The 23,513-nt window shown below is 48.6% G+C and overlaps 1 protein-coding gene across 1 annotated transcript in view; it reads left to right on the forward strand.

Moving 5' to 3' along the window:
• The first annotated feature begins 7,960 nt into the window (after positions 1-7,960).
• The window catches only part of PRODH2 (proline dehydrogenase 2), a 386,146-nt gene continuing 370,593 nt past the window's right edge, over positions 7,961-23,513 (forward strand). Inside the window, exon 1 of the mRNA XM_069649889.1 lies at positions 7,961-8,709. Coding sequence (XP_069505990.1) covers positions 8,446-8,709 — 264 coding nt within the window. The 5' untranslated portion in view covers positions 7,961-8,445. The remainder of the gene's footprint in view (positions 8,710-23,513) is intronic.

Raw genomic sequence — 23,513 nt, forward strand, 5'->3', positions numbered from 1 at the left:
TGGTTCCAGGGTTCGCGATGTTGGTGATGGAGAAAGCCCAGCATTCGCGAAAAAGAAGGCCGGTGATGGAGGAAGCCCAGCGTTCGTAAGATAGAAGGCCGGTGTTCCAGCAGGGTGTGCCCGGTCAGTAAGGAGCGTCGGGTCGGCGGTATCAAGGAGAGAGTGAGTAAGTGAGGGGTGGGCTGTGCTGGAGTTTACAAATGTGAAAATAATAGCGCCTTCAATACGTTTCAGTGCAGTGACGTTTCTGTGGGGTACTTTAAAAGTTGCGTGGTATGAGCGCATAGCATCGACTCATTGCCTCCCGGGTCTCTGTATTCCCCGGGCTCTGATGACGCAGATCCGCGGTCGTGGCACTGCAGGTGAGGGGGGATCTCTGACCCTCTGCTCGCTCGACTGTAGCACGATGGTCTGTTGGCAGACTATAGGATTATGGGGAATGTATCCTCTGCTTTATTATTAATGGGGTTATCGCCCGTGAAGTTCAAGTCACTCCCGAGGAACTGGTTTATCTCTTTCTTAGGTTTATACGCCTCGTCAGTGAACTTGCTACGGAGCTGCACATTAGTACTGCCAGGGCTGATAGCAGTGCCTGGATGGGAAAGCATTTTCCGTTTCTATAGCCTCCAGTGGCTCAAGTGGCATGTGCTTGGTCTCATATTGCTGGGGACCTGGGTTCTAATCCACTGTCTGGTATATCCTGGGGATAAAAAAAAACAAAACAAAAAAAAGTAGTTTATGTTTCGATTTGGTGCACATGGTAGCCGGGATGGGGTCGCTTTGGGCATGTCGGGGGCTGTAATACTTTGCAACCAAAGTAGCGGACATGTGCTGCAACTATAGGTGTGGCAGTGGCAGTATGCGGGGAACCCGGGGTGTATATACTGAAGGTCAGCCGGGGAGATTATGTTCCCGGGCCCGCATTCGTGGGCTGATGTTTGTTACGTGCCACTCAGTGTGCTTGGAGGGGCCCCCAGGCGGGGGGTCACCAGGCGGAGTGTTAGATGGTGGATCGCTAGTGCCGTGAGCACTAATGCACAGCTGGGGGTATTGTAATTCCGTTTGGATTAAATGATGTATTAAGTCATGGTGAAGGGGTTTTTTGTGACTGCAAGTAGACGTGGGTAGGCAAATGTGCTATACCGGATAAAATTACAGTTTTAGGGTACAGGCCGGTTATAAGGCGTGTTCCGTGGGTCGTTTGTCTGAACATAGCGGGGGCGGTTCTGTTAAACGCCATTTTGGTGCGCAAGTTGTGGGAGCTGCGCAGGAGGCAGCATTCGATTCAGACGCTATGGTTTCTGTTATAAGGGCAGGAGATGGTAAGGATTGCAAGGAAGCGGGCGCCGTCCCGCAAGTCGGCTGTGTTGCTCATGTGCTGAATTGATAAGAGCAAGTTCAATGCAGCTGACCCGGCAAATTGAGGGTCGGTTGTCACGGTAGGAACTGATAAAAGTACGAAGGTTATAGCCGGTAGGGGCATAGCATGGTGGTATGAGCGGCGGCGTTTAATACGCAAGGGTATAGGGGTAGATAATTACACAGAGGTTTTATGGTGGAGGCGAACCCTATACGATTTTATGTATGCACACGATGATTCATCACGTGTAAAGGCGGAAAGGGCAAGGCGTTGCAATCAAGGTAGTTGCCCCGGTGGGTACGATGTCAGATTCACCGTAAAATGGAAGGGACAACAGCTGGTCCGGTAGCACAGCGAGTAGAACGCTCACATAGATATCTGTGCAGAGCCCGCGGACGCAGGTTCGGATCTCGGCAGGGCCTAGCTCACCCAGGCACCCTTCCAAAGTCAATAAATGGCCACCACCCCCCAGGGGAAAATAAGCAGCGCTCAGAAGTCTGAGGGTTCGCAGCGCTATATAGCTGCTTAAGTATTATGTTAACGCGTGGTTGGCGCTGTGTATGCTGCATGTATGATAAATAAATGACTGGACTGAGGCTGTGCTGAACTGCACTTCTTGTTAAATACAGGCGAACCCGGCGAAAGCTTTAGGGCTAAACAGGTAGTGCCGAGTACGAGCATGGTTTCGAGTTTGAACGAGGCTGAAAGAAAATTGTTCTCTTCAGCTACGGGGGGGAAGATGAGTTTTCACCACTAAAATGGATTGTGTGGCCAGGCTACAGGGGTGTGGAGTGGCGGAGACATGCAGATGGTAAAGGCGGTTGGTAAAGGTGCGGTTCAACAGGTCCGTACAAACAGGTATTAGAAGCAACGGGCTCGGCTTGCGGTTGAACTATGTTGCAGGGAAATTGTTCTCTTCAGCAGTGAAGGAGGAGGGAGTGTCTGCCATTTAATCATTAGTGGGTGGCCCGGATACGGGGGGTTGCTCCGTGACGGAGCTTTACAGATTTAAGGTGGCGGTTGCCCGACCACACGGGGCTACACAGGCAGGGATTGTTGCGGCCGATGTTAAAGTCGGCGCTCGCGGTCGGAAGCCGTGCCGCATGTCCGGTTACAAGATGGAGGTTTTACATTTTGGGGATCATGGGCAGGCTCCGTACTTACAAATATGACTAGGCGCCACACATGCGTTATGTGGTGCATTGCAGGGAAGGTTGCGAGGCGCCCGCGTGTTCAGTATGGGTGACATTGAATGTCTCCTTGTGGGCTTAGGTAGGGCCTTGGTGCCCATGAACAGCGGAAATGAGGGCAAACTACCGTCAGTTGGGATGTGTGAGCAGTGCAGGGGGCTTGCATGTGTCAGCAAGGGAATATTTCATGTTTACAGCCAGGTTTCAACTTGTCTTATGTGGCGTTTTTTATTTTGGCCAGGCTGTGCGACCCACTAGCAGCGAGGTGATGGTGCGCAGCCAGGGAAAGTATGGAAGGCTACAGCCGGGGGATTAACATGGCTAATTTCGGTGGCGCAACTGCACATGGGAGGGTTAAAGCTTTCGATTGGGCCACAGTTCACCTGGGCGGAGCGTTCTGGAAGGATCACATCTCTGGTGCGGTGCTATCGCAACTGCCATGTGGTGCAGGGGTTGGTGGTACAGCTGCTGTTTCTGTAGAGGAGTGAGGTCTAAGGCTTTCATTGTAGGTGACAGCTCTACTCTTGGGGAAGATAGGGCTAGGCACCAGTAGAGCTCCAGTGAAGCAGCTAGTGGTACGGGTTTGTGGCGGTTGGAAGGACAAGACGCCCCAATGGCGGTCAATGTAAAGTTAGCAAAAGTATCTGGAATTATGGAGGGGGTAAAAGCGCTCGGACAGACAATGTAGGAAAAGGGGACGAACATGGTTTAAGTCCTTGGTGGGGACATAATATCACGTTGTGCTGTTATTTGGTACCGCAGTTGCTGCTCGGGGGGGCTGGAGGTGAAAAACGATTAGGAGTAGTTAGCTAATTGTAGTTATGGCATAGCAACAGCGGATTAGTTATCAGCCACGTGGGTTGGGTTGACGGCATTTGCTTGTGTTTTGTGGTAACAGCCACAGAGGTGACACAGGGGCTACAGAGTGTTCAAATGCGTCAGCTGAATTCGCAAGTAACTGATAGGGGTTTGCAGTGAGGGACTCTATTACGGAACTCAGGTGGTGGCCCGTGATGAGACGTTGCGGTAGACAAACCTTTTAGTGCAGTAGGCTTTTAAGGGAATTTCCACCACGCAAAGGTGGTTGGTCGGGATCATGCAGGGTCACACGATTTGACAGGAGTGGCAAGGCATTGCAAATTTGGAGGACATAAGAGTGAATGTTCCTAAGTCAATAGGGCGAATCAGGGGATGTACAAAAGCGTAGAGGTGAGGACAACTCAGGGGGAGCAGGCTGGACTTGGAAGCAAGATGACACAGAGCAACAAAAGTTTGATCCCATGTTAGCGCGTGGAAACCTCGGGGTATTAAGCGCATTAGAAAAAACCTATCCTCCTACCAACTTTCCAAATGATATAAAGCAGGTTAGGAGAGGATGGGAGAATAGGCCGGGGAGGCAATAAGGGCACGGAGGTAGATGGATACCCTTGTAGGCAACCATATCTGGGCAGATTCTAGTGGGCATGGGATGGGACATATCTGAATTGGCCAGGGGGTGAAGGTTGCTGGGGCACTCAGGTCAGTGGCTGAGCCCCCAAGGTCAATGCACAGGAGGGCATCACCTATAAAACAGGTTGTCCATGTTGGGTCATGGTGGGGTACCTTATCACTGCAGGGCCTGGTAGTTGCAAGGGTATTGATGTGGGGGATAGGGCTCAGGCTAGCCATTGGGCTGCAGAAGTGGTCATGAAAGTTACTAATACACAACGCAATATATTGGGCTTGCGCACATGGGTCAGTTCGGTGGAATCAATATAACACCACTAGTATGTGGCAAAAGGTGGGATAAGTTTTGAGCCAAAAGACAAGTCAGTATGTACAGTAGCTTCGTGTATAGACTCCACTAAGCGGGAGTCGGACCAGCGCCTCTTGGGAGCCTAACACGGCAGGGGCGTCTGGTGGTGGCAACGAGGGCTCCGCTTCCTCGAACAAATGACTTTCTCTCAGCCCGAAAACACCTGCAAGGGCAGGGAGGTATCAGGCACGGAGGGTTGAGAGAGTTGTGTCTACGAAGGTGAGGGTTGGATAATGCAAGGAACGGAGTCGGACCAGCGGCTCTTGGGAGCCTAAAAACGGCAGGGGCGTCTGGTGTTGGCAACGAGGGCTCAGCCTTCTCGAGCAAATGGCGCTCTCTCACCCCTAAAACACCTGCAGGGGCAGGGTGTTACCAGGCACGGAGTGTTGGGAGAGTTGTGCCTAGTAAGGAGATGGTTGGAAGAGAAGGAGGCAGTTGGCTTCAAAGCAGTGGTAGAACCAGGAGCCGGTGGTGCGAGAGCAGGTCAAGGAGGATGGAAAGGTGGGGGGGGGACTGAGGTACCCCAGGATCAGGCACAACTGGCAAAGGTGACATCCCTGGTCAAAGAAGGATAGAAGGACTGGCACCGGGCAGCAAGGTGTACACAGAACTTTCTAGAGTTACAAATTAGGAAAAGGGGGAGCCACGGTGGGCGGTAACCCACCTTTGGCGTGGCGGTGTTGTGGCGACCAATGAGAACAGAAAGACTCCGAATGAGCCATTGCTAAACCGGAAGGGGCTTCGCCCATTCTGGACCGCGCCTCCTGGGAGCCTAAACGGCGGGGGTGCCTGGCGGTAGCAATTGGGGCTCAGCTTCCCCCCAACAAACGGTGCTCCCCCAGTCCGCAAATACCTGCAGGGGCAGGCGGTTCTCAGACTCGAAGGTCTTGGGGGAGTTGGGCCTGCAATGGACATGGATAAAAAGGGAGAAGCAGGACGAGGAGCAGTCGCCGCATCTTTGGAGCTATTTTCAATGTCTGTTTGCTGTGGTTATATATATGTGTGAAAATAAATCTGCGGCCTTGTTATGCCAAACCAAAGGAAAATGTCTCATGCAGCACCTTACTGGAGGGGAAAGGAAAGGGGCTGGCAAGAATGAGTAATGGGTGATGCATATGGTATAGCTAATGGACAAATGCCCAGGTTATGAAGGTGACGAACGGAGACCCGAAGGGAAATGGAGGAGGCACCCCGATAACCGGGGCAGGGGCCTTCCTCCTTCCGCTCTCCCGTCCCTCCCCCCGCGGGGGCAGGGGAGAGGGCGGCAAGAGGCCGAAAAAGAGCGCCAAGCGCTGCAAAAGCCCGCGAAGGGCAACAAAAGAAAGGGGAGGAGCTTGGGATTCATAAGCGGCAGGCGCCCGGCACAGGAGCACTTGCAGCTCTTCCAGCAGCCGGGCGCCCGCCAAGCATGAGAGGATTTTCGTTTCCCACCCTCCCACCCTACAGCTGAGGTAGAGCCTGGACGTCGTTGTCGCAGGAGGACCAGGCGGTGTTGTGGCGACCAATGAGAACAGAAAGACTCCGAATGAGCCATTGCTAAACCGGAAGGGGCTTCGCCCATTCTGGACCGCGCCTCCTGGGAGCCTAAACGGCGGGGGTGCCTGGCGGTAGCAATTGGGGCTCAGCTTCCCCCCAACAAACGGCGCTCCCCCAGTCCGCAAATACCTGCAGGGGCAGGCGGTTCTCAGACTCGAAGGTCTTGGGGGAGTTGGGCCTGCAATGGACATGGATAAAAAGGGGGAAGCAGGACGAGGAGCAGTCGCCGCATCTTTGGAGCTATTTTCAATATCTGTTTGCTGTGGTTATATATATGTGTGAAAATAAATCTGCGGCCTTGTTATGCCAAACCAAAGGAAAATGTCTCATGCAGCACCTTACTGGAGGGGAAAGGAAAGGGGCTGGCAAGAATGAGTAATGGGTGATGCATATGGTATAGCTAATGGACAAATGCCCAGGTTATGTTGTTGGCACGTTGCCTCTCTCCGCACGGCCATGTTCTTCCTCATTTTCTGCCTTGAACGGGGATTTTGCATGTTCCGCCCCCTATTTAGTTCTTTGCGATGGCCTTTTCCACGCATAGTGCTCTGTGTAGTGCAAAGCGCACCAGCACAGCGCAAACTAGGAAGGACCAATGCAAAGTCTGATATGTAAATCGGAAATTGCTTTCTTAAACACGGCGCAAAGTGTACTTTTATGGTGCACAGACACTTGGCGCCACGCTGAACATTTTGTAAATTCAGCGCTTGGTGTTTAATTGACTTCAAGGACATTCAGCTGAAGTGAGCGACAGCGCATCGTCCTTTCATCACCCAACTTAGGTTTGGTTTGTGGTTTCGATGATAGGCCTGGATTCTGGTCCTGAGGTTGTCGAGTGGAGGTCCTGTATGTAGTTTTCAGTTTGTGGTGGCGGGGTTTCGTCTGGGTTGTTGGTTCTGGGGTTAGTTCTAGACTGCGGTCTGGGTGAGGTGTTGACGTCATCTCTGCGTAGTGATTGGCCGGGTGGTGGTATTGGCACTGTAATCAAGCCGCAGGTGCTGATTTAATGCTGGGTGCGTGACCTGCTGTTTTCAGGTTAGTTTTGGTGATTAGGTTTAAGTATTGAGATTGTGAAGAGGTGCTGCTTTTGAAGGTAATTTATATGAAGAGTTTATTCGACACAAAAATAACGCACGTCCTCATAAGTTATACCAATCATTGGCGTACTTTAAAACGTCGCAATCGAAAATGTCTGGACTGTGTTACTAGGTTGGTCTCTCTACTAATGTTCCGCACTTTATCAACTCAGCTGCGCATTTTTTAGCGCCAGCACATCCGGTTGCCAGGTCAAGCTCGTCCTCGTCTGTCACTCGTGGACACGGGGGCAGGTACAAAGACACCAGTGTGAGTTGGAGGGTGGGGGGCAGTTGGGCGCGGGGGTGCCCCGAGCACAAACACCTCCCGTTGCAAAGGCAGTATTTAAGACTATTTTTTAAAATTATTTTGTTATTACAATCAATTGAAAAACTATTTTTTAGCATAACAAAACACAATTCAACTGCTGCTCCTATACCTTAGATTTGGAAATTAAATGTTTTCATTTTTTTTTCTTTAAATGTGTTCCATTTTGCCTTTTAAACCAAGTTGAAGACTATCCTAATGGGAGCCACCTTAGAAGTCCCAGAGGGGAAATCCCTTTAATGTGGCAGGAGTGTCTCGTTCTGCTTACCCTTGTGAGGCCTGGCTGGAGCTCTCCTGCGCGTTACATGCGCTTATTTACAGTGTATGCGGCTTGCCTAGGATGGGCACGCTGGGTACACAGGGGTCGCCTGGCCAGCTTAATGATTACGAATGTCTCTTACGCGTCATATTGACTGTTCGGGCGCTATGGGGTTAAGGAAACCTTGGCCAACTGCCGTGTCCACATCTGGCGGCTTCCCTCACTTTCTGAACTTGAAAGTGCCCGGTGGCCTTGCCAGCGCCCCCCCAGTCATCGGTCGTGCCCTCAGAACGGGTTCACAAACACAGGAATCAAGTTAATAAATGGTGGATATTAACGTCGCCGTGTACCCCCTGTGCGTGACTAAAGGTTGCCTCGCGTGGGACCGAGCAGCCGGCGTCCCAGTGAGCAGGGCGGCCATTCTGGGGCCTGACGCCTGCCCCCCCCCCATGCAGTACTCAGTCCCTGCATCTGTCCCGGGCTCCAAGGTGTGGCCTACACCCATTGCTCCTCTGGCCCTTCTAGCTTGCATGTGTGTTTACACCGACTGTATCTCGCTGCATAACATTAACTCCTTTAATCAAACCTGCGTCATCTTTTTCATTCCCGGCCCTGTCCTGTGCCTTTGTGCCAATTCTCTTTGGGTTACCTGCACCTTTCCGGATCTTGCATCTGTTTACTTGCCCCTACCCCTTCACGCCTTTCACACATTGGGGGCCCTGCTCTAATCGGATGGGATGGGGCTCCAGCTGTAAGGTGTCGGTGGTTGTGCTCCCAGCATTGTTGGTACTGTGCACCCCCCTTGCCGGCACACCTTGTAGACCCCGAGCATCGGAGCCAGCACTGGTGGTGTTTCCCACCACTGCTTGGAAGCCATTTTGGGGCCTTCTTGAGCTATTGTGCTATGTCTCTGCCTTGGCGCCCCTATCTTGGGGGCTCCCTCCGATTCCCCACCCTATCCCGGTTAGGTCTCGTTCACAGGGCCACCTCTTCCCAGTCTTCGGCCGAGGTGGGGGCCCCCGCAACCCCGGCCCCCAGACCCTCTCCCGGACGGATGGCGTTCGATGATGGCGAGGTTTTCCGCCGGAAGAGCTCGTGGGAGATCGCCCGGGGGCTGCTCGTCTTCCGCCTGTGCTCTGTCCCCAGGCTGGTGAACAACTGCCAACAGGTGAGTGGCGCCTCTGTGGCGACCTATGTGGCAACCAGATGGCGCTATAATATGCATGTGCGTGCAGTCAGTGGTACTGGATGAAACGCATGTTGATCTGGAAAAGAGGGACTAAAGCCCTCCCATGATGCAGAGCTGTGTTTGTTCTCCTTGAGAGTTCTTTCTATCGCACTGTTTGTGTGGTACTGCACATTGGGCAGTGGCTGGTTGTGTGATGACTCAATGGGCTCAGTCATGTCTTTGAAGAGTGGGGGTTTATGCAAAAGTTTCGGGGCGAGGGGTGCTAAGTCGAACCTTTCAAATTTTGGGAGGAGTGCTAGCTTCAGAGACTTTGGGGGGAGGGGGGTCTAATGTATTCACCCATTCTAATGAGAGTATTCTGGTGAAGCTACAATGTTACAAGCAGTTAACTCTCTCCTTTACGTCTGTAACCACCCACTTAAGAACTGCTGTTAGAATGAGCTCATGCCCCCCTACCCTTCCAATCTCTCCTCTGACATGCAAGCACTAACACACCATCACCATTTCGTTTGCCTAAAAGTGAATGCATACGAATACAAGTGCGAACAATTGCACGTTTTACATTGTGGGCACTGGTAAGCGTGCAGCCGCTTGTGCAGACGCTGGCACCGTGTGCGTGCCCTGTCCTGTCCGTCTAGGGTCCTGTAGGTCAGTTAAATCAGCGCAGCCCAAAATGTCGGGGGGGGGGGGGGGGGGTTGACTGAAGCCCGACCTGCCCAATGGGCGTCGCGCCCCAGCAATATTCTCCTTGTACGGGTTTTAAACATCCTTTCCGGTAAACTAGGACGGACTACCTTTGGGTGCCAAGCCGACTGACAGAAGTGCCCCCCCAAGACTTGGCCGTCCAAAGGTGAATGCCAAGAGGTGAGGAATATTCTGGAGCCTCGCCTGCCTGCTGCCAGAAGCGTCTTCCTTGTGAGAGCTGTTACAAACCTACCAGGGCATTTCTTTATGAAGGAGTTGTGTGCAACCAAGAAAGGACATGGTGCTTTGTTCTGCCTGTGTCACTCTGAACCCCAGACAAATCTAGCTACCCATGTCTTTTCTCAGAAACCCGTTTTCCTGAGTTACTGTGTGAATGAACCACCCTGTATGCAGGCGCGTTATAAATGCCACGTCATATCCTATCAGTGCAGAGGTCGACAATCCTGCCATAAAACGCCTATGGAAGTTGATCTGTCTAACGGCAACGTGTCGCGACTTCCCTGTTGACTTAGTTGAGAGCAGCAATGCACATTTGACATTAAGAACCTGCTTTTTGAGGATCCTATGGGGTTGTAAAATCGCAGTGCCATCGGAGTCACAGTTTGCACCGTTTACTTTTGAGTGAATAGGTGGGCTGGGTAGGGATAGTAGGGTAGGGTGGGGCGGGTGGTTATCTTGGTAGACCTGGTGGGGGTAGAAATGGAGATAAGAGAGATTGGGGATTGGGTGGGTGGGAGTAGAGAAAGTGGGGTTAGGGTGGCTGTGGTTAGAGAGAGTGGCAGAAGGGTGGGTGGTGCAGAAGAGAGTTGAGGTAGGGTTGCTGGGAGGGGTAGGGAGAGCGGTGGTAGGGTAGGTGGGGGGTAGAGATTGGGGTGGTTCGGTGGGGTAGAGAGAGTGGATGTAGGGTGGGTGGGAGGTATGCAAGAGCGAGAGAGTGAAGGTAGGGTGGGTCGGGTACAGAGGGTAGAGGTAGGGTGGGTGGGGTAGAGAGGGTGGAGGTAGGGCGGGGTTAGAGATAGTGGGGTTAGGGTGGGTGTAGAGAAAGGGGATAGGATGGGTGGGGGTAGAGGGAGTGGATGCAGGGTGGCTGTGGTTAGAGAGAGTGGCAGAAGGGTGGGTGGGGTAGAGAGTTGAGGTAGGGTTGCTGGGTGGGGTAGGGGTAGAGATTGGAGAGGTTGGGTGGGGTAGAGAGAGTGGATGTAGGGTTGGTGTGGGTAGAGAGTGAGTGTGGAGTGCGTCGGGTAGAGAGAGTGGAGGTAGGGTGGGTGGGGTAGAGAGAGTTGAGGTAGGATGGCTGGGTGGGGATAGAGATAGTGGTGGTAGGGTGTGGGGGTAGAGAGAGTGGAGGTAGGTCGGGGTTAGAGAGAGTGGGGATAGAGATAGTGGGTGTAGGGTGGGTGTAGAGAAAGTGGGGGTAGGATGGGTGGGGGTAGAGAGAGTGGCGGTTGGGTGGGTGTGGGTAGAGATTGGAGGTAGGGTAGGTTGGGGCCCAAATGGCAAAAGAGAGGAACATGATTACATACACATGTACTATACACACAGGTGGAGACTAAGACATGCAGCAAGGGGTTAATAGCCACAGACCAGCTACTGCTAGCAAGGTGGTAGGTGCTGGCCACCGCCGTGAAGCTCGGGGCCCCTTCCAACTGAAAATGTTTACAGGCCCTGACGCCGACCCTGTATTATGCCACGAATTCAGAACCTCTTGCGGTGTCTGGCAGCAGGATGGTACCAATAATGCATCAGAGTTGGCAGGATACCGGCATCTGGTACTTACCTTTACCGGCACCATTGCTGCTGGATTACGGGTGCTGGCGGTACGGTGTAAATCGCCATTCATGGGGCCTCATTACGAGGTTGCTGGTCCGGTAACAACGGTACCAGTATGCTTGCCGGTACTGTTTTTACCAGACCGGCAAACTTCGAGTTGTGCCGCGGGTGCCTTTCATTCCGCCAGGTCTGTCCTGGCGGAATGAAAGGCACCCGCGAGCACTGAATGCCTGTAGCACCGGCACCGTTATGAACGGTGCCGGTGCTACAGGCATCCCTATTCCCATTGAGGCCTATGGGGCTGAAATGGGAATGGGGATATACCGGCACTGGCTCTCGCGAAAGGGCAATTACCCAATCCGGCAGGGCCAGAATACCCCGGTAATTGCCAATTCGCAGGTGTCAGACTTTCATGCCGGTATGGAGGTAGCCTTGGCGCTCTTACTGGCAAGGCTCCCTCCAACCTCGTAATGAGGCCCATGGACTCCATGGGCCTCATTACGAGTCAGGCGGAATGGGTTAAGGGGGTCCGCTAATGGATGCGGACCCGTTATTCCATTCCGCCTGATTACGAGGTCCCCTCGCGGGACCGGGTAAGGACGCCTGGTAAAACCAGGCGTTGTTAGCGGGTCCCGCGAGGGGACCAGGGAGCTAACAACGGGCCGGTCGCAATCGGCCCATTGCTAGCTCCCTGCTCCCATTCCCATTGAGCCCTATGGGTGCTCAAATGGAAATGGGGAAGGTCCGGGCCCAGGTTCCCAGAGGGAGGAATTACCAGGCCCTCGGAATGATCCGGTAATTCCCCATTCAGGGAACCCGGACCCGGTTTTGGAGGCAGCCATGCCGCCAATAGCGGCATGGCAACCACCAAACCCGTAACGAGGCCCCATGAGGGGATTTTCCATCATTACCATCACCGGCAATGCCGGTGGTGGTAACAAGGCCTTTTTTGGCCGGTAGGGCACCTGGCTTTTTAGCTGGAAGTAACCGAGGTGCCCCACCAGCACCCCCATAGTCAGGCAGACCGGTAAAGTGCCAGTATTCACGGATACGGGCACTTTTTTACCAGACCGCCCAACTCGGAATGAGGCCCAATGTTCTGTTTCTGGGGGGGATTGCTCAAATGCCGCCCGTTGATGATATCGCTGTGAAATGCGGTTGAGAAATACACCACTTGCCTCCATTTTAGGATATCATTTGATGGACATTGGCCTAGTGCTGCCACATGCATTGCATCAGGAATGGGGACAGTTCATACCTCTGGGGTCAGGGGCAGCCAATGCACTGGGAGATGAGGTTTCCAAAATGTCTATTGGCCTTTGCGGAAGCCTGAGTGGTCTGTGAAAACCTAAAATATGAGTTAGCAGTGGTGGATAACATGGGAAGTAGCCTCATAGCGATCAGCGATAAGACGTTTCCTAAGAGCACCCAGGCGTCTCCACCCCTATTCCTTTAACTGACTAAGGGGTACATACATTTTTTATTTTGCAATGTTTTGGGGGTAAGAGACTTCGTACCCTCTACAACGGCAGCCCAATGATGCGCGCACTCAGTTTGGGAGGACACCCAAGGGGTGGAGTGCCGCAAACACACACACTTGAGACAATGGCGGGCTGGCTGGAAGCGGTGTGTGCCTGGAGAGCCGCGCTCCTCAAGAACTGCGGACTAGGCGCCTTCCTCCGGCCACAGAAAAAGAACCGGCGGTCGCGGGACTGCAGAACTCCGCCTGCCCTCGGCGAAAAAAGGACTTTCTCTCAGATTGTAGAGTAGCCATTAATTACAGCGACAAAGAAAGTGAACTCGGTCACCTGCGCTAGCTAGCCTTGTGTGGGGAATGCGCCTCGTGCCTCCGCAGCGGCGCTTTGTTTGGAAAGCTCCCCCTACATAATAACCCCGGTGAGATGGCAGCAGCCGAAGCCCTCTGGTGCCGGGCGTAATGACCCATCATGAGGCCAGCCTCTGCCTACCTGCAGAAAGTGGCGTGAGGAGGTTACCGCAACGCACAAAGCCACTTCCTCTGATTCCTTTCAACTCCTGAGACAAAACCGGCAACAGCCCTTTGACCAATCCCCTCCCGTTCTAGGAATGACAGGAGTGGCGTATAAAGAAACAGTCCTCGTCCTTTTCATTACTTCCTGAAGGAGGCCCGCATCCTCCAGTCAATAATGAAGGAAGGTGACAGGACTCTGTAATGGGCATTCCTACCACATTGGATCGCTCTAGCTTCTAAGCACTATAACCAGAGGCATTATTAACTCATTAAATAGGGATATGTTCTTAAGTGTTTTCACTCAGTTCCTCAAAGCTATAACAATAAGGAGGAATTTTGAAACAAGAACACTTTTCTTTGGCATATTGTTCCTTTGGCAAGCTCGCTTAATTCTACTGCAGAGCAGTATACAAGGCGCGAGAACGCCTGACACAAATCAAAAATATGTTTTGAAATACATCTCCCTAGTCCACTCAGGAACCAATACAGAGCTTTCCAGTCGCTCCACGTCAGGTGCCGCCAGTAGCACACACAAAGCTGTTTCAAACATTGCATTCTGGAACTTGTAGTTGTGGGTGAGCAATTCTAAAGGGATCATTAGAATTCAGGGAACGGAAAGGGGAAACAAGAATGTAGTACTTTCTAAATTAAAAGTGAGCAAAGCTTATTAAGCACAGTGGCCATCCGAAACCTGACTTGAGGCAGATCTTTTCACCTTTAATAAAAACGATTCGATCCTTGAGTTTAACAACTTGTAAGCTGTTGTGTTAAAAACATCGAAAGGTGAGTTTTATCTCACAGATGCCTCTAGTCTCACGAGCTAGGAAAGAAGGGCATGACCCGGGTGCTCTTCAGGCTCAGGCACCCTGTCCTCGGTACACCATGATTCAGTGAAAGAAAATGGCTACCATGCCAGAAAAAAAGCACATGCTACAGACCCAATGAAATCACGGTGACATCACTAACATATTGCACACTGGACCAACCCCCATTAATCACTAAATGGGCATTTTCAGAGATATTTTAGATCAAAACATAACTATAACCTGGTTATTTTTAATCCAAAATACATTAAATATGTAATATAATTTAGAAGCTGCAGTAAACATTTTTAAAAGTATCAATCAAGTCAAATAAATGTTTTATAACATTACCACATGGTGGTGGCCATTTTGGAAGTAAAAATGGCTGACAAATTAACCACACAATACAAATTCAGCCAGAAAGTACAAAAAGAGGCGTGGTTGGGGAAAATGGGTGGGAATGGGAGCAACATCCTATAGATTTCACTTTGCACAAGGCGTTAAATAGGTGGGACACATAGCCAAACTACATAAATCCATCCTCATATATCATCTGCATTGAAAATCATTACAGATCTACATTTAAAGCCCCTATTTCAAGGTCCTATGTTAATGACAATAGTTTCAGCTTTAAAGGTAGCGCTTTTAGCGCCACCGAATAGCCAAAACAAAAAAAAGAAAAATACACCATAGATGCCACTTTTGCTCAGCCTGCTAAGAAGTTCCATAGTCAGTCCTTTTGTGCATGTCGTAGCTTACCTATTATTCTGCAAAGGGGCAAAAAGGTGGTGCCTGCTGTTTTGCACCTTGCTTCGCATTCTGGGAAAGTTAAAAGATATGTTTTAGCCTTCTCCGGATTCAGACCATTTGTAAATACCCTATGCCTGCAGAACTCTCAAGTTTCTCGTAGCCATCAAGAGACAGCCATCCAGTTCTGTTTTTTTTTTTCCTTCGAAATCTGGGATTTGTCATTTTTTCTTTCTCTTCGAAATGTAGGAAACCTACAAGATGCAGAATTCCAAGCAAACTCAGGACTGGTTGCCCTTCTCACGCAAGGCCACAGGGAACTGTGAGCTTGGCATCTCGAGGAGGTGGAAAGTCACCTTGCTTTCATTGTAACAGTGCTTAGCCTTCTGTTGGGTGGTGGGTGGAGGTGCTTAATATTATTGTGCCTGATGTGGCAACTTGGTGAACGTTCTGAGGGTTTAAAATGTCACAGGGCCTGCTGGGTTATAGCACTCTGAGAAGTGCAAGTTCGGGACATGTGCAAAGTCACATATTTGGGGAAGATATTCGGGGTGGAAGGATAGCTCAGGGGCAATGTGTTTGTCTTGGAAGCAAGAAAACGCAGCACAGGTTTGAATTCCAATCCCGTGCTTAAAAACCACTTGTTGGTATTAAGCACATTATAAAAGAACAATTTTAATTATTATTATAAGTCAGAGAGCCCGATTTACAAAAGTGTTTATCAATTGGAAAACCCCATTGAGAAGGCCTTTGTAAATGAGGCTGAGATAGTCTGCAAAGTCCGAGCTTGCTTAGACGTTGGGTAAATCACTCTTAATAGGAAATCGCTCAGATGTCTTAGGTCCTGTTTGGGATCATACTGAAGAAAACATATTATGGGACTATGGGGTTTGGGAAATGGAAAACCAGCTTTGTAGGGTGTCATGCTCCTTTATGTACTGTAGACAAATGGGCCTCATTACGAGGCTGCCGCCGGTATCCATTTTTTTTACGGCACCCGCGAATGGGCAATTACCGGGTCATGACGAGTTTGGCGCACCCGGTAATTGCCCATTCGCGGGGGCTGGTAATAAGGGACTCCCCATCCCCATTCGGCCCCATAGGGCTCAATGGGAATGGGGAGGGTGGTAGCACAAGTGGCATTATTAATGGTACCGGTGCTACCATCATGTTCTGCTTGCGGGTGCCTTTACAGCCACCAGGTCAGACCTGTATGGCGGTATGGTAGCAACAGTGCTGGTAGCGATACCGGCGCCGTTGTTGTCTTACCGCCATACTTGTAATGAGGCCCATTGCCTTTAAACTCTTTGCCCACTAGTATATATTAAAACAATCCAAGTCTAACTTTTGTCAATCTTGTTCCCAAACACAACTCTTTGGAGGTCATTTCTGAGGCCCTCAAAGGACAGAAACTGGTGTTAGAGCCTGGAGTAAAAAGGTGACGCCAGGTTTAAGGCTCCCCTCTTCCGCGCAGCGAATTTTTGTCCTTTTTGCAAGCCCTGTGGAGGCACGGATCGGGGTTACCATTTCTGCCTTGCAATCCCACTTCGCTTGTATGAACCACATAGTTTTACACTAGCATGACCTTTTCGTGCTGGCCTAAAATCAATGGGCTTCCTGTTCATCAGACCAGTAACATTCATGAAATGAGTAAACACCCTGCGCCAGTAAGATATCTCAGGGGGTGTTAGGTTAGATTTTCATTTCTATGCTAAATCTCCCTTCACTCTGAGACCCCCAGCAATTTTTGCTGGACTTGTGGATTCTTTTTCCATGTTCCTGAGTGAGTGAGAACCTTGTTCCAACGCACTGTTTCTTTTGCTCTTTTATGGTTGTCATGTGTCTGACTCTCCATAGTCTATTTTTGAATCTGTACTTTCCTATAACCTTTTGGGCACCTGCATTTTATCATTGCAGCAGGCAGCACTTTCTGCGAGGTGTTGCTGGGGTGCCCCTTGGGCTTCCCTTTTTAGTTTCTCTTGTCCTACCTTGCAGAACTACTGTTCTCAGGGGTACAGGGGGATTTTCATCCCCTTTACATTTTATATAGTGAGTGCTGGGCAGATGCATGGTATCCCCTTTCTCACTGTCCCCCTAACATTTCTGTTACAGTAACAAGCCTACTGTTATGGCTGGATCAGTGGACAGTGTCAAACCAGCCACGGTAATAAACAGAAGGGTCACCATTCTGTTAGAATGGTGGCTTCTTTCTTATTTAACGATTTATTGTATGCGCACCCTTTCTTCGTCCCTCGTCTGCCATCCTGGTTCAGTGAGGTCCTTGTTGTTCTTTTATCTATGGAGGGAACCCTTTGTGTAGCCTGCCGAGGTTCCAGCGTGTCTGTGAAGGAAGGTAGTGAGGGAGGAGTCTGAAACTCAGCTCACCTTTGTCTTCTGGTGTGCCTGAGACCAGTTCCCACTGGGGCTGACTGTCCTTAATGAAAGGCCACCCGCCACTTTCTTTAAACTGCAGGGAGAGTTTGCAGAAGTTGTGTGTGGGTTCCTGTATATCTGGCCTAGATCTTGGAACTGAAAACCAGAGGACCACTGGAACAGAAGATCCGATGAAGAAGAAGAAGAGAAGGAGAACACTGCTGTAGCTACTTCCAGTGACCCGAGATACCTGCTGTATAACCGCTGCCTGTGCTGACCCCTTCATTGAAGCAACATAGGAGTCCCGAAGATGATAACTCTGATCCAGAGACTGTTGAGATTGAATCAACCTGAATTTCGAGCCATCCCACGATGAGCTGCAACCTTTCTGGGCTGCAAACCGCTAATAACCTGGGACCTTGAACCTGTGTGCTGTGCAATGTCTTCCAAAGAACGAATCATACTGAAAAATTGGTCGACTCCTGCTGGACCTCCAGAGACATGACTCTACTCCTTGAAGTTCCCTCACCAGAGTGCTGGACTGAGATATCGAGGTGAATCCGATCGGCAACAACCGTCCTTCAACTGGTATCTTGAAAAGGGTTCCAAAACCACAGAGCTGCAAGAAGCAGCAAAGAATCCTTTTCTGTTGACTGCTGCTGCAAGTTCCCATCTAGTGTATGTTCCTTTGTCACCACGACCAAGAACCCAGAGACTGGGTGCTGTGCTGCTGCATAGTGAAGGCGTCCATATGGAATCTCCTCTTCACTGCTGATGTACTGTGTTGCTGAGGGTAGTACTTAACTAAAGTCTTGTGTCGCTAATGTGTAGCTGAGTGGGTGATTCATGTGTTTGGGAGTTCGTCCGTATGTTTTGCCCAGACCTAATATTGGAATGCATCTAGGGAGCATTCTACGAAGTCCCTGAACACTTTCTACTAATTCAGAAATCTGTACATACTTGTTTGACGAGAAATCCTATGGAACTCTGACTTTCCGGCATCTAAGCCCTATCCCGACCTGCCTAATGTTGGCCTCTGGGCCACCAGTGTCCCTCTTCTGCCTCTTCTGAGATCACTCATGCCTTAGAATAGGGAAGGACCTTTAATTATCAGGCCTATACAAAATATAACAAGTGTTGCAAAGTACTTACTTGCTAATGTGTTAGTGCAGTAACTGATTATCCTGAAAGAAAAATAAGTTACACATTGTTACTAAATTCTTACTTAGCATTGAGTTTCTTATTGCCCCTCTGAAAGTATAATACATTATTTACTCACCTTTGAATTGTGTTCCACTCTTCTAGAAAGTAACTGAGTTGGTATTACTGTATTATTCCTGAAATTGAATAAGTGTAAATGTTTACCTATAAGGTTTACTCACCTTGTATAGCTTATTGCCATTATAAATGTTATCCTGAGTTCTTACTTATCCATGAAGTGCATAGTGCCCCTCTGAAAAGTAATTCACAGGTTATTGCCTACCTTAGAATTGTGTTCCACTATTCTGAAACGTATTGTTGGTGTAACAAGAATACATTATATGTGTTGCATGGGATTTACGTGTAACAGTGTTTGTATAACTACATTATTTCTGAAACAAAATAACTAAGAAAGCTTATAACCAGTAGGGTCTGCATACCTTGAATTACATACTGTCATTCTAAAAGTCTACTAATGTGGTTTTACTCCCCATTAATAGCTTACTGTCATTCTAAATGTGTATCACTAGGTTTTACTCATCTTGAACTGCATACTGCTAGTTTAAATAAGGTTTATACTTTTGGTTGAATACTGTAATGGAGGGCCCAACATCCCAGCCCTGCGCAGACCATGTAGGCCATAAATTCCAGGCCCAAAAATGGAAGAGTCAGAGTTAATGACACAGGGCTGTTTTTATTTAGCAATCGTAAAAACAGGGGAAGCAATCAAGCACGCAAGTCTCAAAGCACTCTTAACTTCATAATGCGGAACAGCGGTCTAAAAGACAAAAGCATGTCACTTCTTATTTTCACAACGTTATCTTAATTAATAAAACCTACGGAAAGGTGGGATTGAGTTAGTTGTATCATATACATATATAATCTTTAGGGGTCACCATTCTGATTGGTTTTATTCTTTCTGATAGCTACACCTAACACCACCTCTAAATTGATAATGACAGTCGTATGTCATCTTCGTGTCTTTGGATTGGTTCGTTCAACTGTTGAAAAACAACACCTTTTGAGAACAATGATTGGTTGATATTGGCTTTGCCAACCGCGGCTACTTGGCAGGTCCTCAGCACATGTGCAACAATTTATGGCAGGGGGACTGACATCTAGGTGCCGCTTTTCCCAATTATAACTCACCATCTCTGATTTCCTAGGCCATGGTTCAGGGCTTCAGCTATAAACTAGGTTTTATCCTCTATCTTTCATTCTGAGAAGTCAGAGGGAGTAAAGGTCTCAACTCCTCTATGTCTATGTCTATGAATAGCCTTTGTCTTCACACTCTGAATCACGTGTGAAGAGCCACGTTTTGAGTTATTGTACTTGGCTTTTACCAGGATTTTAACCTATTTTACTATGGTTGCTATTAACATCCCTGCCCGCTTAAGACTATTTTGAGTTATTCCTCTCTCAGTATTAGCCTTAATTAATGAGCACCTGGTCCTCGAAGGTTGTCCATTGCTTTCTTTACTCTAAGAAAAATATATCTTGCTCTTGGGAACTGTTTATCTAGTGCGCGCCTCAGTGCCTGTTCAGACCCTCCCTTTTCTTTCAATAACTTTGGCGACCTGTGCAGTTACTGGGCCTCATTACTATTATATTATAATACAGTCACGGCTACCCCCGGTGAACATTTTTTCACGGCGCACAGAAATGGGTAATTACCGGGTCATTATGGCCATGCCAGACCCGGTATTTGCTCATTCCCGGGCGCCAGAAAAAAATCTTCCCTATTGCCATTTGAGCCCCATAGGGCTCAATGGGAATGGGGAGGTTGGATGCACCGACACTGTTTATAACGGTGCTGGTGCATCCGATATGCTGTGCTCGCGGGTCCCTTTCATTCCGCCAGGTCAGACCTGGTGGTATGAAAGGCACCCGCGAGCAAAACTCAGAGTTTGCCGGTCCGGATACTATTGTATCCAGACCGGCAAGCTTGTAATGAGGCCCACTGTCTGGTATGTCCGTCTCTGCATTTTAGCTAATTCAGCAGGTTTGTTTTTCATGCAGTTTCGATGTACCTTTGAGCTCTCCCATTCATTTGAGCTCTCCCATTCATTTGGCCATGGCAGCGCTGTCCATTTTTTCCAAAATGTCTGCTCTTCACTGTTACGTTTCTGAATTTAAGCAAGCATTATGCATATTCTTATGCATCTTGCATTACAGCGCATGTGTTTGAGTATATGTTTTCTAGTGTCTATTGAGTGCAATGTATATTCTTCATGTATAAATGCAGGTTGATCTAATGTTTGTGTAGCTTCGTGATGGGGGTATATCTGCTTCGTGCCTCATGCAACTATGTGTGTCAGAGGTGGGATGACATCACTTAGTTTCATGATTCTTTGGCTACAGCATGCACATGTATGCCAGATCTATTTTTTTATCTCTTCTTCGATTGTTCCGGGGTAAGGCCGATATGGTCTTCTTAGTGAATGACGTCTTTCCTGTCTGCAGTATGGCGGTGCAGGGGGGCCCTTGCCATAACTGATGCTCTTCTCACATAGCTGCGATATAAAGGCAGCGGACGGGCCGACGCCATGGATGTAGCATTCATCTGTCTCTCGACATTCCCCCCTCAGGTTGAGTACTCAATCACTTCTCTCGGAGGACCCTCTGTTTTGGGTGTCCATATGTTCATCAATCCCCTCAGGTCACCCAAATGCTTTGTGTTCATCTACGCTGCAGGTCATGTAGCAGCACTCCCCATCAGCTTTGCAGAACACCCATCATCCCACGTAATTACAGGGATCTCGTGGATAACAAAAGGTTGATCCTAGAGAGACAATAGGACTTTGCATTAAGTCCAAGTGAAGTGGATCTTCGGTTTTTGTGCATTTGTGTATCGTCATATCCATTTTTATCCCTATTTTCATCCCTATTGCCTTCTTAGCCATCTTCTTGCATTGACATATAGCTATTCTCAGAGTGCAGAATCCCAGTAGTACCAATACTAGTATCGCTATCATTACCTTGAAAGCAGTGGCCATCCATTAGGGTATCCAGGAGAACAGGGAGGTGAGCCAGTCAAATCCAAATCTCTTCTTCCATCTTCATATGGTGGTATGTCAGCAGGGTTATGACTTCTGTAAGGGTCCAGTTCTCCTCATCGTGGGCAGGTGTGTAGATGCAACATGATGCAGCATTTCTTGTGCATATGCCACTCTCCATACCTGTGATTAAGTTAAGGGCATATCTGTACTGAAGAGTCATGAGCCTTATTGCTCTCAACTCTTCCTTTATTGCATTGAAGCCCTGACCGTTGTCTTAATTATTTGTAATAACTCCAACCATGTTTGCAACCACTTAGCATTTGTGGTGGCTTGTACACCAGGGAAAACAGAGGAAAAGAACATTTCTGTCTTGCTAAACAACCTATGCTCCCAATGTTTCTCATCGAGTGCTTCTTCCATTTTGGTGGAGATATAATTATTACCTCTTTTACTTGTTTGTGGTTAAGGGATCTGTTCATCCTATGTGTGCATCCATCTTGGGGAACTATGCAAGTCGTATATTACTTTTGGGCACAACCAGAGCGGGTAGGTTTACGAGTATTAAGGAGCACAACTTTCCCAATTTGGGGGTAGTTTCATCTATCCTTTGGATCCACAGGGCCAATAGTGATCCATTAATAATGAAGTTCTTGTTGTCATTCCTGAAATGTCAAATACTTGTTTACACCCTTTGACTTTTCCAACGTTTATTGTGCCATTATTTTGGAAGCACAAGGAAGCAATTCTTAAGGGCACTATTTGTACGGCTCCCCTGTCATCATCGACCCATGTGAGTAATTTTGTAATGTTGGGCCAGTGGTCAGTGCACACCTTATCTGCATTTACCACAACCCCCTGCCATTGTTCCAGTAATGCCAATGCCTTGCATACTACTAGCACTGTTCCTTTTATCTATAGTTGCCGCCGCTCCCACACCCAGATACTTCTTCCCCATCTTTATCATTGCAACTTTTGATTTTCTTCTAATCTAACTCCTGCTCTGGGTGCTCCAGGTTGTTCATATCTTATTACCAGGTTTATTGTCTTCTTTTTTATCATTGACCTGATCCTTGTACATAATTATCTTCTCGTTGTGACTTTGCTTTGTTTACCCATACTAAGGATCCAGTTTGCCCTTGTAATTGTCCTCAGGATAAACAGAGTGCAAATGTGTCAGGCAGTGTGCTCTGTCTGCAGGTACTTCGGTGGCTACAAAAACACTGGAAGCGCCCATGGCATAGGGAATAAGAGAACACATGTAGCAGCTCTCTTCAGATGTCCCTCTCCCTACCTGGGTCATGTGCTGATACCAAATGTTATTACTTATTTGGACAGAACTAGCCTTGTAAGCATTTATGTGCTGGAAATTGGTGCCAGTATCTTGTCTTAATCTCTTAGCTTGTTTAATTGCAACAGAGAAGGACTGGGTTGTTGCTTCATCCAACATAGGTATAGGCATCTCAATAGTATACATTTGTTTGGGTACATTGTATATGATTACTTCTCATAGTGACAGAAAGGTAAAGAGGTAGAGACAGCAGAAGGCAGAAAAGGCAGCTACAATCATTACTGCTAATGTATCCACTTGATGTGAGGGGGCACAGCCGTTAGGCAGTCTTCATGTCAAAAGCCTATACTTGACAGAAATAAAAAGATCAATTTTCTTCACTTCTTATTCAAGACTTTCACAATAATCTTCTGGTTGCCAGTGGGTACCTATAGGAACAATTGTATCATAATCACTAAAAGAATATGTTTAAAAAATAAACCTAGTTTTGGGGTCTACTAATAGTGAAAGGAGAGGCACTTTAGTTGTCTTGAATACCTTTTATAGCTATCAATTATAAAAGCAAGAATTATATACAGTAGTGTTCTTAGAGGTAACATTTAGTAACATGGTGTGACAATGTGTTCGATTCTTCCGATTTCTTGAAAGTGTGGGCAATTTTGTATTGTGTAGATGAGAATGTCTTTCAGGGGAAAAGTTTACCCCAATTGGTCAACTGTCTCTGTGAGAAGAAAACAATGTTTTATTGGTTTTATGAGAAACCTGAAGGTGTCTCATCCGCTAGTCCCTGGGGATCTGTCATCCAGGTGGCCAGGACATTGCCATTGCATTTGGATCCAGTTCCTGGGGGATACCTAGGAATTCAACCCCTCCCACCCCCTTTCTGACAGTAACACTTTCTCATAGAC

The sequence above is a fragment of the Ambystoma mexicanum genome, chromosome 3p (genome assembly GCF_040938575.1).
Source record: "Ambystoma mexicanum isolate Mex_15411 chromosome 3p, UKY_AmexF1_1, whole genome shotgun sequence".
Classification (NCBI taxonomy): domain Eukaryota; kingdom Metazoa; phylum Chordata; class Amphibia; order Caudata; family Ambystomatidae; genus Ambystoma; species Ambystoma mexicanum.